General features: G+C 44.2%; 1 protein-coding gene across 7 annotated transcripts in view; it reads right to left on the minus strand.

The window, feature by feature from the left end:
- LOC115173552 (collagen alpha-2(XI) chain) overlaps positions 1–19,346 on the minus strand; it is a 48,482-nt gene that overhangs the window by 11,798 nt on the left and 17,338 nt on the right. Inside the window, exons 6-49 of one of the 7 annotated variants that reach the window (XM_029731743.1) lie at positions 15,543–16,601; positions 13,635–13,754; positions 11,778–11,981; positions 10,779–10,832; positions 10,521–10,562; positions 10,357–10,419; positions 10,156–10,230; positions 9,860–9,946; positions 9,565–9,621; positions 9,330–9,383; positions 9,043–9,096; positions 8,712–8,765; positions 8,372–8,425; positions 8,064–8,117; positions 7,779–7,823; positions 7,549–7,602; positions 6,769–6,813; positions 6,580–6,633; positions 6,342–6,386; positions 5,989–6,042; positions 5,683–5,727; positions 5,457–5,510; positions 5,315–5,359; positions 4,539–4,592; positions 4,195–4,302; positions 3,983–4,036; positions 3,815–3,868; positions 3,612–3,656; positions 3,331–3,384; positions 3,067–3,111; positions 2,901–2,954; positions 2,756–2,809; positions 2,474–2,527; positions 2,143–2,340; positions 1,964–2,017; positions 1,729–1,836; positions 1,503–1,610; positions 1,321–1,374; positions 1,130–1,183; positions 897–1,004; positions 732–785; positions 535–588; positions 244–297; positions 86–139 (exon numbers count right to left, since the gene is read on the minus strand). In XM_029731743.1, coding sequence (XP_029587603.1) covers positions 86–139; positions 244–297; positions 535–588; positions 732–785; positions 897–1,004; positions 1,130–1,183; positions 1,321–1,374; positions 1,503–1,610; positions 1,729–1,836; positions 1,964–2,017; positions 2,143–2,340; positions 2,474–2,527; positions 2,756–2,809; positions 2,901–2,954; positions 3,067–3,111; positions 3,331–3,384; positions 3,612–3,656; positions 3,815–3,868; positions 3,983–4,036; positions 4,195–4,302; positions 4,539–4,592; positions 5,315–5,359; positions 5,457–5,510; positions 5,683–5,727; positions 5,989–6,042; positions 6,342–6,386; positions 6,580–6,633; positions 6,769–6,813; positions 7,549–7,602; positions 7,779–7,823; positions 8,064–8,117; positions 8,372–8,425; positions 8,712–8,765; positions 9,043–9,096; positions 9,330–9,383; positions 9,565–9,621; positions 9,860–9,946; positions 10,156–10,230; positions 10,357–10,419; positions 10,521–10,562; positions 10,779–10,832; positions 11,778–11,981; positions 13,635–13,754; positions 15,543–16,601 — 3,948 coding nt within the window. Of the gene's footprint in view, positions 1–85; positions 140–243; positions 298–534; positions 589–731; positions 786–896; positions 1,005–1,129; positions 1,184–1,320; positions 1,375–1,502; positions 1,611–1,728; positions 1,837–1,963; positions 2,018–2,142; positions 2,341–2,473; positions 2,528–2,755; positions 2,810–2,900; positions 2,955–3,066; positions 3,112–3,330; positions 3,385–3,611; positions 3,657–3,814; positions 3,869–3,982; positions 4,037–4,194; positions 4,303–4,538; positions 4,593–5,314; positions 5,360–5,456; positions 5,511–5,682; positions 5,728–5,988; positions 6,043–6,341; positions 6,387–6,579; positions 6,634–6,768; positions 6,814–7,548; positions 7,603–7,778; positions 7,824–8,063; positions 8,118–8,371; positions 8,426–8,711; positions 8,766–9,042; positions 9,097–9,329; positions 9,384–9,564; positions 9,622–9,859; positions 9,947–10,155; positions 10,231–10,356; positions 10,420–10,520; positions 10,563–10,778; positions 10,833–11,777; positions 11,982–13,634; positions 13,793–15,542; positions 16,602–19,346 lie in introns of all 7 variants that reach the window. The other 6 variants (XM_029731746.1, XM_029731744.1, XM_029731750.1 and 3 more) reach the window with 6 other exon arrangements.

Here is a 19,346-nt window from a genome sequence, read left to right on the forward strand (position 1 = left end):
AATGCATCCATGTATAGAAACAAATATGTGCGTATGGGACAATACAGTAGAACCAAACGAGACAGAGTAAGGATCTATGTCTCACCTTCTTTCCTGGCTCTCCTCCGATTCCAGGTGGTCCAGCTTCGCCAGGCTCTCCCTGTCAACACAATGTTTTCAGTTCTCAGAACATGCACACACAAACGCATATTCTAACGATTACAACGGAAAATGTAAATCAAGTTAATGTGAATTTATGTATACCTTATCTCCCAGGTTTCCAGGGTTACCCACACCACCAGGGGGACCTTGAGGACCCTGAATAAAAAAACAAATAAACATAATTGCATCAATAATATCAAAACAGCAAGAGTCATACCCATAATAACATATATGACTTGAAATCAACAGGGAGACTACAGTAGGTCTTCATGTGGGATGGCTTCATAATACCACCAGTAGCATAAAAACTCCATTACAATGAAATAATTTAATACGATTATTCTGCGGTGAGGAGAAACTTCTGGAAAGTTTTGAGAGAAGATTGGTACTCACGTCAGCGCCGCTTGAACCAGCAGGGCCACGGGGTCCTGGGGGGCCAGGTGGACCCTAAAGAGACGGATAGGATGAGAATAGCAATATCCTAGTGTGATTCATGCTAACAATACCTCTTCCTGAACTATTACGATTGGCTTCATAATGATGAGATCCAATCATCTGTTGGGTTGCTCCAATTTGTCGTCGACACTCACCATTGGTCCGACATCTCCCGTCTCTCCCTTCTCTCCTGATGGGCCTGGCAATCCCTACAAGATACATTCACGGTTAGAGATGCCATTGACCTATTGAGTCACAATCACAAGACTATTGTAATGGGGCTAAAATCATATTGTCACAACAGAAATCCGTCATCATACCTGCAGTCCAATGGGACCTGGGGCCCCTGGGAATCCTCTTGATCCTTCATCTCCCTTGGCCCCAAATGGCCCCTGCTGACCTCTGGCTCCTAGTTCTCCATCAGCTCCCTGCACAATGGAAACAGAGAGAGGAATAGTGAAGGCAACACCTCCGAGGGGCACCATGCTATGAATTCCTATGTGTCCAATGCAATATTGATAATACACTGTCTGTTGATGGAGTTTCTACTTACAGCAGCGCCGGGTTGACCGAGTGGACCCATTGGCCCTGGTGGACCGGGAGGACCCTGTTGACACACAATGTTTCATCGTGAGCAAATGGCATCACTGTACTTTAGCAGAGACAATCATACTTACAGTATGTTGTTCAGACACAATAGATTTAAGGAACAGACAGTAAAATAATGGCGGTAATGTCTCTCACATGCTCTCCTTTGCCGCCCTTCGCTCCCTTCTGGCCGTGCTCTCCAACCTCACCCTGTAATCCCAAAAATCCACCAGAAAAGCTTTTGTTAAGAGAGGTTTGAAATGAGCATTGTGATATCGTTTCACGTGGTAAACACAGTAATTAGAATATGTGATGGAGGTATCACGGTGGTTACTGGCCTTGTCTCCGTCCTCTCCTGGAACTCCGATGGATCCGGCAGCACCTGGCAGACCCACTGGGCCCTGGACACCGTCACGACCAGCCGGGCCGATCGGACCTTTCTCACCCTGAGAGGGAAGGTGGTGGGGGAGAGAACATGTATGAGACATAGAGAATAGAGAAGAACAATGACTCGGTCTGAAATCACAGCTCTGTACATTGGATATGTTTTGTAAAAGTACTCACAGGCACGCCCTTCTCTCCTGATGGTCCTGGAGGCCCCTGGGGGCCAGGTCTTCCTGGGGGTCCGATGGGGCCTCCACTGCCTCCCTGCCCTCTCTCACCTGGGGATCCCTGCACAGGTATGATTACAGACATGATTAAAGCCAAGGTGACGTGGACGTCAACAAATACTGTACATGACATTATTTCCCATATTTTCACAACGATTCATTTCAGATGTAATTATTGTCAGACGTACAGCTGTTCCCGGAGGTCCTGCTGGGCCTTCGCTTCCTTTCAGTCCGCCGCCTCCCTAAAGACCAGACAGGAACATGTTAAAACACTAAATGTGCAATCTATATACAATATGACATCTCACCCTGGGACATAGAGAATAGGGTATCAGACGCAGAAAGTGTATTGGGTCAGACTGCTAACCGGGGTGCCAGGCATTCCTCTCTCTCCGGGGAAGCCTCTCAGTCCTGGGGGTCCATCTTTGCCGGGGCCGCCTGGGGGACCAGGGTCTCCCTTAGTTCCCTCCTTGCCAGAGGGTCCGGAGAGTCCTTGCTCGCCTGGTGGTCCTGGAGGCCCGGGGTGACCGCGCTCGCCCAGGGGGCCTGTCTCTCCTGAGGGACCCTGGGACAATGAAGAAGAGGAAGAGGAGTAATGAAGATGGAAAGTGAATGGTGTAGGTGAATCCATACATTGGATAACATCCATACATTGGACACTGGACAATGTTAATAAAGAAATGTTGCATTAATCTTACTTGAGGTCCAACAACACCTGGAGGTCCGGGTGGCCCAGTCTTTCCTTGGAATCCCTGTGGAAGAGAAAAAATAATAATTGGGCCTTGAATAGAGCCTTGTGTAACCCCTAATGCAATCAGCTTAGGTAAATGTGTTTATCGCGTGAGGAAGTAACGGTAGATCAACTTTTTTTTTAAAGAACACAACATAGCAAAAGACGTGGCACTGTTTATGAGATTCATATATTCCTGCTAGCTTGTACCCCACATGGCCGCATGTTCCAGACAAGAAAACATACTTACAACTTCTCCTCTCTGTCCAGGGTGTCCGGGCAGTCCATCCTTTCCTGGTGGTCCCTGGGTAGGAAATAGAAAGGGTTAAGGGAAAGAAGGCACTTACAGTTTCAAACTATACATCTTATAGAGTGTATATAATAAATAGCCTTACGGGAGGTCCCTTTGGCCCAGGGAAACCGTTTGCTCCTTGAGGTCCGGGCAGTCCCTGAAAGATACAATGGGAGGAGGACAGGTATAAGTGTCACAACAACATGTATGCTAGTGGCACGACAAAGTGTCTACCAGTAAACAAATAAATGATAGCTCAGACAACCTACCCTCTCTCCTGGTGGACCAGATGGGCCGTCACTTCCTGATGTACCCTAGTAAAAAGAAAGAGATAGAAGGCCAGAATTATTACCATCGATGCAGCCAACCAATATTACAGCCTTGTTATGACATGTGACTTCCCTGGTGGCCTGTAGGTGAACTGACAGTGCTGTTGAGCATTAACCTCCATAAATCTCCTTTGTCATAACTGTCAGTGATGGATGTATTGTTGATATTGTATTATAGATATTGTATTAAAGATATTGTCTTACTTTGGCTCCTGGTTTGCCAGTAGATCCTCTCGGTCCTCTCTGACCTCTGGGGCCCTATTGGAGAGAGTTGGAGAATCAATTAGGAATAATAAGGGCATTTGGTTGAGTGGTTCTGATCCACTTCTAGTTGGTTCATCTCAGTAAACTAACCAAACTGTTGTTTGCTCCTTATCCAATACGAGCCCTGGTGTAATCAGTGGTGGATGAGCTATAAAGAGAGACTTTGATAATCAACAGTGTTATAGATAAGTGGAATTGAGTGGAGTAGAGTTGAACTGTACCGTTGGTCCTCTTTGTCCTCTGGGTCCCAACTTTCCAATCAGACCCTGAAGAAACACAGACTCCGTAAGACAGACACACAGGCAACATCAGCGTCAACTTCAGTGCAGTTGACTCCATACATGGATTACATCATGCATAGTTCATAGCGTGACAATTTGATTGACAACAGAACAGTTTTAATTTCCGTCGTTAGCAACCTTACCCTTGTTCCTTTCTCGCCGTTGGTTCCAGGGAATCCTGGGAAACCGAGGGAGCCCTGAAGACACATGAAGCATTGGTTAACCCAGCTTCCATATTGTCAGTCCCTTTAATAAGCTAACATGTAATTGTTACCTGCAAACTATTAGAAGGAAACCAGGGTTGTCGTTACCTTAGGTCCAAGTCTTCCAGGATAGCCAGGAAGTCCAGGAACACCAAGTTTACCCTGCAATCAGATATTCTTATCAATGACCCAATGACAAACCAATCAAAATGATAAAAACTAGCCAACCAGATAGATGTGTTATGAGATACTTTCAAACAGTGACCTTTTAATCAAGATAAACCAACTTCTGTTATACGGAATATGAACCCTCCTCTCACCTTCTCTCCGACCAGGCCGATGGGTCCGAGCTCGCCAGGGGGGCCAACACGGCCCTTTGGTCCCTCAGGACCGTCCTCTCCCCTGGGGCCGGGCACTCCACCCTCTCCCTGTCAGCAGGAACACACATGGAAACAATCAACACTGGTACAGAAAACACATGCGCATCAATTAAAGGCAAATCAATCCATAAACGTAAAATTGTAATTAAATTGTATGCAAATAACCACAAGGTAAAAAACATGCCAAATAACTGTACAAAATTTAACATGACCTTGCAAAACAAGACATAATACTTGAATACAATTATTTAGAGGAATCATTTAAAAAACAAAATTAATCTTACTCTCTCCCCCTTGACACCAAAGTCTCCTTTGATTCCAGGGAAGCCATCTTCTCCCTAAAAAAGACAACTGCGGTTAAGCTAAAGGTTTTTATATTTATGGTCAATCAAGTGTTTCGTATGTGGCGACTCAAATGCACCAATTCAAATAAAGTCTTTCTGTGAACTCTTACAACATAAAGAATGATGAAAAATGTTGGTGAAATAATATGAAAAGTACTTAAAGCAGTATCAATATCTTCTCACGTTTAGGTCGGAGAGAGAGACAAATAACTTGACACCTGTGTGGCTTTGCTGTCTGAAAGTGTTCCACAGTACTCCCCCTAGTGGTCCTAAACTAAAAGTACTGGGGCTGATATCTGAAACTACAATTACTTTGTTGTTCACAAAATAAACGTTTGTGGGCTGAGAGACTTAACTTTACAACATTTCTAAAGGTACGTCCATAAATCCAACCAAAATACTACCATAAATGTTTAAGAGGTGTTAGCCTACGGCATTGCTGTCATCTTGACAAAAGACCAACATTGTACATCACTTTTAAGACGCCAGTATCAGTTCTCAAAGTGAGGCTACTTCTTTGACTCTTAATCGATGTAGTTCTGTCCTTGACCTGTTCTGTTCTATTAATGTTCTGTACTACCCAGGAAGAGTAGCTGCTGCTTTCACAACAGCTAACGGGGATCCTAATAAAATACCAAATACCAAAATAAAATAGGATGTTTTATTGTCACATATACTATTCGCCAATCATTGATACACTGGATGAGGTGACCTACCTTCTCTCCTTTGTGACCCTTCAGTCCACGGATGCCTTGAGTTCCCTGCAATTACAACACGATTAGGTCAGTCATTAATCAGGCATTATCATCACAAATGAATAGCAATTAATGATGATTTTAGCCACAACACTAATCTCACCTTAATGCCACGAGGGCCAGGATAGCCAATAGTTCCCTGAGGACCGTTGGGACCCTGTATAAAGATAGGAGCGAGGGTTAATGATGCACTACCTCACACAAGACATAACGTGTAAGACACAACAATTAGGCAGCCATCTTGCATACGACACGGTGGGGATTTTGGTGGGGAGGTTGACTACATTCTATAAATTCTGTGCAGGAGAAAGATGACTGGAGGAACTCACCTGGTTTCCTTTGGTGCCAACAGGTCCCTCCTTTCCTGGGTGACCCTGTGAGGGGAAGAGAGTAGCAGAGGTCAAGAGAGGCATGAGGGCAACTTCAATTCAACATGTGCTGATCACTTATTCTTACCACTGTGCTCCAGGAAAATGCAATAAAGTGCTTTACCTTTTTGACCAGTGACATTCTGTGCAATGCATTTAGGTCATCTCATGTTAAAACAACTGCAGATCAGCAGTAATGTTTTCATTGTTCTATTATAACATACAGTAGTGATGAGTCCAATATAAACCAGTGAGATTGTGACTCACAGGGGGGCCGTCGGCTCCGGACATGCCTGGCAGACCGGGTTTTCCTGTTGGGCCCTGGGAGAGAAGACGAGAGGAAAGTCATGAGTTTACCGGCTTACTGACGACAATACTGATAACAACATTATCATCAACTAAGAAACAAAGTATACGATACACCTTCAAAAGGAGATATTTTGTCTCCTTAATCATTCCTGGCTAAATTCATATTCTGAATATGATGCGTCATGGCGCTTCACTAGTTGTGATATGTTATGGAGACAAAAGTCAAGCCTGTCGGACACTGAATATCTTTATGGAGGTTCATAACATAGTAATTACACACACCACAGTCATGGATCACTTTGTTCTTTTACCTTCTCTCCTGGGGGCCCATGGGCTCCCTGTGGTCCTGGCATTCCCTGAAACAATCACACGTCATACGGTCAGATCTGGTCAGAGATCAGATTGGGGCAATACCACAGATTACAGTTGTAATCCCACATCATTGTAAGGAGGAGAAAATGAGAATAGTATATCCAGTTATTTTCAAGTGTTTCAATTGGCTAAAATCTGTCCCCAATAACGTGGCCCCTGTTCTGTGGCGTCTCTCACCTGTGTTCCTGAGGTACCCTGCTGCCCTGGGGGGCCTGGCTCTCCTTGGGGACCCTGAGAGAGAAAAGGGGAGCGAGGAGGAAGAGAGGATAGATGGTTTGAGACTTTAAGAATCGTTTGCTCTCAATGGGAATACATCAATATGTCCACCGAGGACAAAAGGACGGAAAAACATTCACGGTCACTGACCAGGTTTCCTTTAGGACCGTGGGGCCCGTCGTTTCCACGCACACCCTGAGAGAGGAAAAAGAAAATAACACATTGAATAAATAGAAAAGATTGCTAGTTATCAATTCAGGGTAAACAACACACATGACCTTAAATGGCCTGCTACAAAATGACTATCTAGATGTGTACTAGTGATAAGAACATGATCCTATACTGTAGGGCCTTTTTAGGGAGTGGCATGAGGGTGATGCGGTCTACTGACACTGTTCCACTGTGGTTCCTGGTCATATAGTTGCCTACTTTAAGGGTTCTTAGTACTTCCAGGGGTAGTATGAGGGTAAAGGAGTCATTCTGGGAGATAGTGAAACTATCCCAGTGCAGGGTTTGCTTGGTCATGGTAATGTTTTAGGGGGCACTGTCATTGGCATAATTTTGCATAATTGTTGCTTATTTTAACCTAAAAAAAAGGCTTAATACTAGTAATTGATCTTATTTCAAGATATTTACCTTAATACGACGATTAATATAAAATATATTTTGTTTTATCTTGAAATAAGATACATTACTTGTATTAAGCCTTTTGTAGGTTAAAATAAGCAAAATGATCTACCAATGATGTTAGATAATTTAGTTTGTTACAAAAAAAATGAAAATAACACAAATGTTAAGTTAATTATCACTCAATATAAGACATTTAGGCTTGCTTAGATTTGACTTTTTGCAGTGTAGCTTCACAGCCAAGTGGTTTGGATTTTGAGTGAAACTGACATTCCAGTGTGGTGCACCAATGTGTGTACTCACAGGAGGTCCGGGGATTCCATTCGGACCTTTAGGACCGAGCAAACCACGAGGTCCCTAAAAACAAGAGCAAATCAAAACACTAACACAGAGAGAAGGAGCCTGGAACGGGTCAATAACAAGCAAGCTAAAACATCTAGTCGCTATAAACAACATAATACACCAAAAAAATGGAAAGGTGATGGTAGTGAGGAAGGAGCCAATGTCAACGGTAGCGTCAGAAATACACTCACTGGTTCACCTGGAAGTCCTCTGGGTCCGATGTCTCCGTCGTCTCCCTGGGAACAACAGACACAGACAGACAAAGGTGAATGACAGAGACAGAATGTGAGGAAGGAGGAAGGAGTTTGACAGATAAACAGGATCACGTTAAAAGACTATGGGGGGAAATGAAGGTAAACTCAGTGTGTGAAGTTCTAGGTTAAGTGACCACTGTAGTTCTGGCTGATAGACTCATAGTTCATGGGACTGATAGGTTAATGTCTGATGTTTGTCTGATGTTTGGCCAAACTACTTACCCTCTCTCCGTCCTCTCCAGGACCTCCTTGGGGTCCCAATCCTCCGGTATCACCCTAGAATGGTGGAACAGAGAGGGAGGGAAAACAATTAAAACAACAGCATGCTTAACCACACTTCTATTTCATTCTGTTTCCTTTGATTGGACAGGATCCTCCTTCCTGGTTCATAATCTTGAGTCACAATAGATCCAGACCGAGTCGATTGGTTTTCCCAATCGATTTCCTTTCATTTGATAATCAACCTCTGATGAGTCCTCTACTATATTTCTCTGGTGGTGTGCTGTATTGACCTTTGACCTTGAACTCACCCTGTGTCCTTTGTCCCCTGGCAATCCAGGCAGGCCATCGAAACCGCGGTCACCCTGCGCGAGACAGACACATCGTGTAAGGAGAAAACGGATTAGAACACAGTAGCAACAACACAATACTGCGGCACGTTCGAGATGCAGTTGGAAGTCTGAGCATCGCATTAAATCCACACTGAGAATGGAAAAAATAGAAATGAGACCTGAACAATGTTTAAAAAGCAGCACACATGCAAAGTGCCGACCATACAGACAGTTTCAGAGAAATACGTGATCATAGAACAGAATTGGGAAGAAAAGACACAAATGATGTTTACAACGAAAGTAGCAGCTGAGAGCTTACCTTAGGCCCACCCTCTCCTGGCATGCCTCTGGCTCCATCAGCTCCAGCACGACCCTGAGGAGAGAGGGAACCACAGCGTTCACATCTTTTGTCACAGAATCTAATCTGCATGGCTGGAGACATAGCATACCACTTAGCGTGAAGTAATGTATTGGCATGCATACAAGCAGTATGCTCATATCAACATTGGAACGTAGTCATAGAGTGCATCCGAAATGGCACCTTATTCCCTATATAGTGCACTACTTTTGACCAGGGCGCATACGGAAAAGGTTGCCATTTCGGGCGCATCCATAAAGACAGTCACGGGGATCAGATGGCGCTCACTTACCCTTCTTCCTGATTTGCCGGGAGGTCCGCTCAAACCCTGTGGTCCTCTGGGGCCCTGAAGAACAAAAGAGATGTCTGTGATGAATGCCTGTCTGAATTCAGTATCAATAATAAACACATACAGAGAAATAGTCTCTACTACTACATTTCAGTTGAGGGAAAACAACCGTCTCTTTGGAACTGACCAGCACTACAGTGGTGTAAAGGAACCTGTATAAAGCCAGTCTGTGGTCAGAGCCAGACATAGGGAAAGAGGTCCACGGACGTGGTTCTGGGATATCTCTTTACCTGAGGTCCAGGATCCCCACCTTCACCCTTCAGCCCAGGACTTCCAGGGGTACCCTGAGATAGAACAGAAACAATCATTATTGCGGAGGAACACACAGACGTCAATCAAATAGCCCAGCCTCTCTGTTTCCATCTCCTTGACGATCTGGGGACCATCCATACATGGTCGATATTCTGATACATCGTCAGATTGTGAACGAAGGAAAGGAGATGGAGGAAGGGTGACGGTACACACCAGGGGTCCTGTGCGTCCAGTGTAACCCATTGGTCCGGGTGGTCCCTTCAGAGCCAGCTAAGAGAAAGGAGAAACAACAAGATGTCAGCACTTACCCATTACTCAGACCATTTTTGAACACACGCTGAAGGACAACATGAGAGCCGCTTAAGAACACTGCCCGAAAGAGATTGCGTTCAACCTGCATGTTGTCCTGATGTTGTGTTTGTTAAATCATTTGGGGGTGTTTTGTCGAGCGCGCTAAAGCTGTGTGATAAACCAGTGGGATGGACAGTGTTAAACTCTCATCACTCACCCTGGCCTGAGACAGAATGGCCTGAGCCTGGGCCTCCTGCGCTGAGACCCCGGGACCCTTGTCACCTCCACTGCTTCCGAAACGGAACTACAGAGAGGGAAAAAACGCTCACCAAACACATCATCTTCAACCCATTGTCCTAATAGGAGGAGTAAACATACTGAGGTGGAGCATGGGAGGGAGGACCGAAGGTTGATGAGAGAAAGCAGAGAGTGAGAGAAGGAGAGGGACAGAAACAGAGGTCAATAGGTAATGTAAGGGTGGGTCTTAGAGACGATTGACAGGAGGGCACTCACGGGCAGCATGACGGACGTTCCAGGGGGGCCTGGCACACCATCGGCACCAGCGATACCAGCCTTTCCAGGGAGGCCCTACAGGAGGAGATACCAGCATAGTCAGCCTCCACAACAAGACAACTACATCTCAACCATAGACAAACCGGATAGAAAATAGAACTTTATCAGGACCACAGATATAAACATAAGATTAAGACTCACCCTCTCACCAGGATCACCAACAGAGCCAGGAGGGCCAGATGGGCCATTAGGTCCGGGGAGACCCTAAGGGAGAAGAAGAGGATGGGGAAATGAGTACGGTAAATTAAGGTATTCTATTCTGTGAAACACATTTCAGTAGAAAGAGGTGGGTGAAATGCACTTACTGCCTGTCCCTCTGGTCCTGGAGGTCCCTCAATCAACATACCCTGTGAAGAATGCAAAAGAATTGAGTGTGAGATAGTGGTAGCATTTCAATGTTAGACGTTGCTAATTCTTTCCATAGAAATCCCAATGGAATGCTAAACTGCTTCTTGTGAAGCTTATGTTGACTACTGACTGTTGTGGTGCCCCCTGTAGATGAGGAGGTCCCAGTGCACAGGAGTAGCTATAATAACTGAAAGACAACATGAATGGCAACTCACAGGCTCAAGGACAGCAGGCTCTCCCTTCTCTCCTTTTACGGCACTCACTGAGGCCTGAGGAAAACACACATGTAACCCACAATACAGCACAGTCAATGCATATGCTTACAGACCCGACACACACTCAACCAAGAGCTTTGGTCAAACCTGTCGGCGTGACGTGCAGCCAACAGGGTGAGGTAGAAATAATCACAGAGGTGGGAAATAGTCATAAAAGCAACAACGTGAAAACAGTTGATTCACACGTGAACCGAAAGGTAGCTCAAAATTGTTCTATGGCGCGGCCTTGGAGAAATGAGGTGTTGTAGCGTTTGTTTGTAAAAGCAAGGGGACTATTTAATGGGTTGACCATTTCTCAATGGCATCGTTACATAGGACATTTTGTAGCTCCTTATCAAACTGAAGAAATTAATGGATCATAATCAAGTTACAGGAAACATACCTGCAAACGGTGCGTGCTGGGTTGATAATACCAACATAGTATTAATGAGAGATACATTCAGTGCAGACAGAATATATACCGTGGTCTTTACTACTAAAGGCAAAACGAACAGAGTGGGTTTGAATCATAAAATGATTGCCGACAATATTGCGATTTACAAGGTTGTAGAAGCAATAAAGCTCACCTGTTTTTATATCTGAAGTATTGTAATCGTAAGAGTAGTCTAAAGAGACGTCTAAGTGTAGAAACAAATCAAGTAAGTAAGTCCAGCCCCTGGTTGGGCGACCCAACTTTTAACAACTCTCCTCACTAAAAAGTCTTCAGGGCATCCTTCCCTCAGGGTGACCTATGACCTCAAGCTTAATAGCAAGTCCAAATCAAGCCATACACATAGACAGGCATTAAAAACAAATGAGATCCGAGCCAGATCATTTGCTGCGCCTTTAGTGCCTCTTTGTGTATGCATACTAAGTAGAGTATACACCCAGTATACACAAATCATATTTCAATTCCTGTTAGGATTGAAATGAAGATTTAGTGGAAGCGGAGTGACTTACGCCTCCCTCGTCTGTCACAGCGGACAGGGCGGGGCCCATGTAGCCGTCGGTCTCTCCCTCGGGCAGGGGCTCGTTGTAGTCCTTGTAGGAATAGTCGTATTCCTTCATGCCCAGGTCTCCAGTCACATACTCCTCAGTAAAGGCCTCAGCCTCACCCTCTGCCTTGGCCAACTCTACCTCCTCTGCCACCAACGTTCCCTCCACCTGGGGCAGAGCGATGACGGAATGGAGGTGCCGAAAGAGAGAAAAAGAGAAAAAGAGAGAGAGAGAGAAGGGAGAGGAAGAGAAAGAGAGGAAGACGAAAAGGATGATAGAAAAGAAATCGAAGGTATTGATGAAAAGTAAAGTGACAGTAATGTCAAAAGGATGACAGTGAAGGATGACAGTGAATGACAGACGAAGAAGCAGAGAGATACCGGGAGAAAAGGAGACGGCAGAGAGCGTGGTAAGTCTTACCTTTTGCGAAAGACATACACTGACAAAGGGACATAGAGCATAGTGACACCTGGTGGACATCAAAAGAACAGCCAGTTCTTCAGGTAATTTCCTCACCAAAGCATGGAAAGCTTAAGGCTTCATGAATTCATTAAGGGCCTTCTGGTCTTTCTGAGGCCATCATCTCTTACACATGTACGCATACTTGTGTTTATTCTTAGGCTTATAATAATGCCATGTTTCCACCAAAGCTTATATGGTTTTTCACCAGCTTGTGTGTTTGTGTCTAATGATTGAGTTACAGAAAAGAAACTAGAATAATTGTGGGCTAGCAATACCCTAATACAGTGAGGGAAAAAAGTCTGGATTTTTTGGTTGTTATTCTGTCTCTCACTGTTCAAGTAAACCTACCATTAAAATTATAGACTGATCATTTCTTTGTCAGTGGGCAAACGTACAAAATCAGCAGGGGATCAAATACTTTTTTCCCTCACTGTAGGTCATACAGGATAATAGTTTAGTTTATAAGACTCACTGACACAAACACACAAGAGTGAGGTGAAGCACCCCACTTTGTGAAAACAAAAGCTGCTGCTATTTTGCAAAGCTATTAATACGTTATTTATTTCTATTCAACTTACCACCGCTGGTTATGTAAAACATTTTGTAAAAGGTCCGACATTGGTTATATAGATAAAAATGACTGAATGGAATGTTGGCTATTGAAATAAACTAACCTATTTATTTCTCAACAGAAAAAAAGATCAACAAAAAAAATCAAATTCAACTGCCATTTTTTCAATGATTTACCATTTCTTCTTTGAAGATAACAATAAAACAAATATTCCTATAAAATAAAGAGGACATACAACAGAACTGTGAGGAAAGAGTCACACATTCAAACTGATAGGGCTGAGGATAGCCACTATAATTCACTCTCAAAATGCAGTTAGATATGCTGTCAAACAAGAATGCATGATATCCATTCCTTTGTTGTGTATATCAAATATTCTTATGCGACTCCCATTTTCTCAAGATTTTTGTTCTCATTTCAAGACCAAATGTGTTATCAAATAGAATCTTGATATGAGAACTAAAAATGATCTTGGGTTTAGGGAAAATGAGAGCCACATGAAAATGTTTGATAGGCCAAAATGGATGTGGTGCATTCCTCTTTGAAAAAGTGTGGCATGTCTCATAGCAATGGTGGCAATTTTTGGTTAGGATTGTTATAGTACGTGACAACTTGATACACTACTTTGTTAAACTACTGGATGGCTGGGCTCACCTCCACATAGAAATTACTAGGAAGTATATAATAGTATCTAATAATGAATATGTGTATTAACTTTAGCTGGGGAGTCTTTGGAACTAGTGTGATATCGATGGCCTTCTCCCACTGTTTCGCTACATGCGGTTTACCTGGCCAGTGGTCGCTTCTTGTCCAATCACCTCACTCTCTGGCTGTAGGACCGCCTCCTCATAATAATAATCCGACTCTGTAGGGGTGTGGCCAGCCTCAGAATTTGCAGTTTCTACATCCTGATTGGTCAGTTCAAGAAGAGGTGGGGGGGGGGGACCAAGTTGGAGGTTGGCAGGTTTGAATGAGAAAGGGTGGTTAGTTTAAAGATGGTCAGGATCATGACTGATGTGTTTAAATAAAGGATGAGACACATTACAGGGGATGCTTGTCGGGTAAAAAGACAAACAACGAGTTTTGCCAACGAGTTCTCTGGCAAAACATGTTTTCAAAGTGTAGAAAATCCACTTTGAGTTAGAAAGACATTTTAGCAGTTAAGAAATCTTGACGACTATAAATGTTGCCATCCGCAAGATTTAGGAAATCATCGAGATCAACTGTCCATGCTAAAATGTCTTTCTTGAATTCCCTGAACAATTTGGACTGTAAAAAGAAAGCCACAATGTCATGTTAGGTTCATTAGGCCAAGTCTGCTCTTCTGCTGATGTCAGAAGGTTACAGAAGGCCTAAACTTGACAAATCCTGGTGAGAATCGATGATCACTGTTATTAATAGTGGATGCATATTTTGTTTGGTATCCTCTGTGAAGTGGGACAGACTTTAACCGAAGACACGGGAAAAAGTTTGTACCACATAAAGCAGCCTCACAGAACAAGTTCAACTATTTCCAGACGTATTCGCAATAACTAAATACTTACTCGTTTTCAATCAGTGCACACTTATCTGAGAATTGTAATACATATGGTTTTTACATTTCACCTTTTTTGTTGAGAAACCATCTTAGCGCTTCATTACATTAACATACTCACCCATGTTAATAGTAACTGAGCCAGAGGTGTACACTGAATGAAGTTGAACTGACACCTAAGCATGTTTAGCGTGATTCGTTTCTGTGAGACTGCTTCATTCATATTTCATTCAAATATGATCAGGACAAGGACCAGTCTTTGAGAGAACACACGTTTTGAGAGAAGAAAAGACAGAGGGAAATGGGAAACATGTTGTTGTGCGGTCTGCAGACTGTGTGGGTACATATGTGTTCTGTCTTCAATTTCCTGTGTAAGAAAGACATGCACACAGCTCATTCACTTGATTAGTGCACCACTCGTTGTTATTTAATGATTAAAAAAAAAAAAAAGACAACAGGCCTTGTGTGAACGTTGAGAACAGATTCTGAGTTTCAGGAGCTTTGAAGGGGAGTTTGTAAGGAAACGGAGAAGAGACTGTACAGATAGCCATGCTTCAATATGACAGTCTGTTACACCGCTATATCATATAGGTTCTCACCATCATATAGATATATAAAGGGAAGAGAGGGTCCAGGTTGGTATGGGCCAACTTCCTTTCTGAGGTCCAGGTTGTCCACCACCTAGGTTTTTACACTAAATTCTATAGTGGTTGGTGGTTCAGTTGAAAAAGCACTGCAGTCACAAAACTGTCAAACTGTGCAGTTTTAGCTTTATAGATGGTAAATCCAAGATTTGTAAATGATATGCATAATTTAGGCAACAAGTATAAATCAGTTAGTTGTTATATAGATATGAATATGAAACAAATAAGTCACAGCTTTTTAGTATTACTGTAATCTATGTAAGTAATATACCCATGGTGAAGGTATGTATCGTTGTATAAAAAAATATTATCTGCGCACCAAATGTATAAAAAAAAAAGTCTAAACTCTTACACCTAAAACTTGCCTCTAAAACTATTATCCATTTTAAGCAGACACTACAAGTCTGCTTGTTGAACGGACATTTGCAGTAAAATCTGGATGGAGAACGACCTGGTTCCCAGAAAGGATAGCTGGAAGATACAGCTCTGGACTGCCACCACGGGCTCTTTGTTTGTACCTGTTGATAACCGTTGCCCTGTTTCTTCTTTGGTTTTTCCGGCACAGGGACGACGGTGCCACTGAGTGCAGTCTTGCCAAAGGGAGGCATTTTTTTGGTCATCGATTTGATGTTATTTACATCAAGCACCACCTTGGTTTTCTCTGGCAGCTCTTTCTTTGGTGCAGGTTTGAGGACGGGAGGAACTTTGATGACGACTGGCTCCGTTGGTTTGGCTTTAGTGATCTCGGTTTTTGCTTCCTTAACTTTAGTGACCTCAGTTTTTACTACTTTAACTTTGACTCCAGTTTCTGGTTTTGCTGGTTTCACTTTGCTGACCACAGTTTTTTGTATTTTAACTTTAATGATTTTTTTTTCTGGCCAGGCTTTATTGGTTTCAGGTTTTGCTGCTTCTACACCATTGCCATTAGCTTTTTTGTAACTGCCGCTTTTTCCATTACCATTAACTTTCTTATCCTCAGCAGTTTTACCGCTGCCATTAACTTTGGCCTCACCTTTTACTTTCTTCTCTACTACAGGTTTGGCATTGCCATTGACCTTGGAATTACCATTTACTTTCTTTTCAACTACAGGTTTGGCATTTACTTTTTTTTCACTGCCATTTTTTGTGGCAGGTGTGGGCTTGACCACTGGTGTGACTGCAGTGGGTTTGATCTTGGCCAGGAGGACTTCAATTGCAGTTGGTTTGGCTTTGGCTTGTTTGGCCGGGGAAGGCTTGGCTTTGGTGGGCTTGGCGGCAGCAGGTTTGGTTTTAGCTAGTTTGGCTGTGGCAGGTGCGGCAGCTTTGGCCTCAAGCTTGGCAATCTCTGCTTTCGCAGGTTTGGATGGGGCAGGTTTTGCCGCCTTAACTACTACAGGTTTTGCAGCCTTAACTACTACAGGTTTATCTGCCTTAACTACTACAGGTTTTGCAGCCTTAACTACTACAGGTTTATCTGCCTTAACTACTACAGGTTTTGCAGCCTTAACTACTACAGGTTTATCTGCCTTAACTACTACAGGTTTATCTGCCTTAACCACTACAGGTTTGTGTTTGTCAGCATTGCCATTGGCATCCTTCTGTTGTTTATGCATATTGGTTGTGTTGTGTTGTAGTTTGTGAGGGTGGGTGGGTGTTGAGAGAGGAGAGGTAGAGAGATACATTGGGGGTGGGAGGGGATGAAGGAACAAGGGACGGATAGATGGAGAGAGAAAGACAAGGGTGGATGTTTTGAGACACAGTGATTTAAAGATGGCTTAGGCTTGGGTGATTTACTGAGACTGTTCTGGCATTACTGGATACAGCAGAAAGTGGGCACCTATAAAAAAATACTTTGTGTCAACAGGAAAGATGGGAAGTAAGCATTTTATAGCCAATTGAAACCTTGACTAATCGGAACAAGGTAGGAATGTAGTTATTTGCCAATGACAAGACTCAAATTACAACAGGGGTCAGTGTAGAATGATCTTTTGGCAGTCAATTGAATACAGTGTGTAGCCTAATACTCAGCACGTACAGTGCAATGGATGCTGATCTCTCCAGTAATGCCATTCTCCATATTAAAAAAGCAGCATATCTGTGCTAATGAAAACTGGAACCTGTGGCTGGCGGAGGCACTGGGGATATAAGGGTCAGGTAAAGCTGTAGCCAAGGACACACTGAGAAGCCTCTGATGCACTGAGCCGTCCAACTGCAAGAGAGCTGTGAGCTCATAGCCACAGAGAAGCAGCAGCACTGCGCAAAAGTTAGTTTTACTGGGGCGTGATCTGATATCTTAACTGGATGAAGGAAATACACAGATGGGAACAGATATATTCAAATTAAAGGCAAATACAAAAATATGTACAGTTTGTATGCATATATGTAGAGAATAGCTCGTTGGACATGCTATGGGAAACATGTATGTTACACATAATGAGGTAATGACAACAAAATGATAAAATATCCTAAAAAAGGGACATTAACAAACACAGGTATTTAGACAGGCAGTGAAACCGAGACTCAGAGAGATTGACAGACAACTGGGCAGACAGAGGCATGTTTAGACAGACTCATTGTTAACTTATATTGACCAAAAGACAGGTAGACCGATAACACAGTCAAATATGTGGACGCATGCAGTGACCTTTATACATACGAAAAGCAGAAATGCAGTTGTTAATCCCATAATGAATCAGACTTGCCAATGATATGTTAATGCAGACACACCTGATGCATAGCAGCCCTTTCTCACCCACTGCTGTCTGAGTTGAATCATCTTAAACTGAGACTCAGACTCAGTGGTATGACGTGATCACTGAGTCTACCTTTAATGCTTATTTTGGCACAAAACATGTACTGCAATAAGTTGTTATTTCCAAGTTGAGGGTAATAATTATATGAGCAATTGCAAACAAAAATTATCAAAATATATCGCCCATTGTTTTGTATTCATTCATTTTCCTTCCTTCTCTTGACAGTTGGTCCGGCCCAGTGTGGCCAGAGAATAAGGAAGAGAGGGGCAGTGTGGCCAGAGAATAAGGAAGAGAGGGGCAGTGTGGCCAGAGAATAAGGAAGAGAGGGGCAGTGTGGCCAGAGAATAAGGAAGAGAGGGGCAGTGTGGCCAGAGAATAAGGAAGAGAGGGGCAGTGTGGCCAGAGAATAAGGAAGAGAGGGGCAGTGTGGCCAGAGAATAAGGAAGAGAGGGGCAGTGTGGCCAGAGAATAAGGAAGAGAGGGGCAGTGTGGCCAGAGAATAAGGGAGAGAGGGGCAGTGTGGCCAGAGAATAAGGAAGAGAGGGGCAGTGTGGCCAGAGAATAAGGGAGAGAGGGGCAGTGTGGCCAGAGAATAAGGTAGAGAGGGGCAGTGTGGCCAGAGAATAAGGTAGAGAGGGGCAGTGTGGCCAGAGAATAAGGGAGAGAGGGGCAGTGTGGCCAGAGAATAAGGGAGAGAGGGGCAGTGTGGCCAGAGAATAAGGGAGAGAGGGGCAGTGGGGCCAGAGAATAAGGGAGAGAGGGGCAGTGGGGCCAGAGAATAAGGGAGAGAGGGGCAGTGTGCCCAGAGAATAAGGGAGAGAGGGGCAGTGGGTCCAGAGAATAAGGGAGAGAGGGGCAGTGGGCCCAGAGAATAACGGAGAGAGGGGCAGTGGGGCCAGAGAATAAGGGAGAGAGGGGCAGTGTGGCCAGAGAATAAGGGAAAGAGGGGCAGTGTGGCCAGAGAATAAGGGAGAGAGGGGCAGTGTGGCCAGAGAATAAGGAAGAGAGGGGCAGTGTGGCCAGAGAATAAGGAAGAGAGGGGCAGTGTGGCCAGAGAATAAGGAAGAGAGGGGCAGTGTGGCCAGAGAATAAGGAAGAGAGGGGCAGTGTGGCCAGAGAATAAGGAAGAGAGGGGCAGTGTGGCCAGAGAATAAGGAAGAGAGGGGCAGTGTGGCCAGAGAATAAGGAAGAGAGGGGCAGTGTGGCCAGAGAATAAGGAAGAGAGGGGCAGTGTGGCCAGAGAATAAGGGAGAGAGGGGCAGTGTGGCCAGAGAATAAGGAAGAGAGGGGCAGTGTGGCCAGAGAATAAGGGAGAGAGGGGCAGTGTGGCCAGAGAATAAGGTAGAGAGGGGCAGTGTGGCCAGAGAATAAGGTAGAGAGGGGCAGTGTGGCCAGAGAATAAGGGAGAGAGGGGCAGTGTGGCCAGAGAATAAGGGAGAGAGGGGCAGTGTGGCCAGAGAATAAGGGAGAGAGGGGCAGTGGGGCCAGAGAATAAGGGAGAGAGGGGCAGTGGGGCCAGAGAATAAGGGAGAGAGGGGCAGTGTGCCCAGAGAATAAGGGAGAGAGGGGCAGTGGGTCCAGAGAATAAGG

Source organism: Salmo trutta, chromosome 34, assembly GCF_901001165.1.
Source record: "Salmo trutta chromosome 34, fSalTru1.1, whole genome shotgun sequence".
Taxonomy (NCBI): Eukaryota; Metazoa; Chordata; class Actinopteri; order Salmoniformes; family Salmonidae; genus Salmo; species Salmo trutta.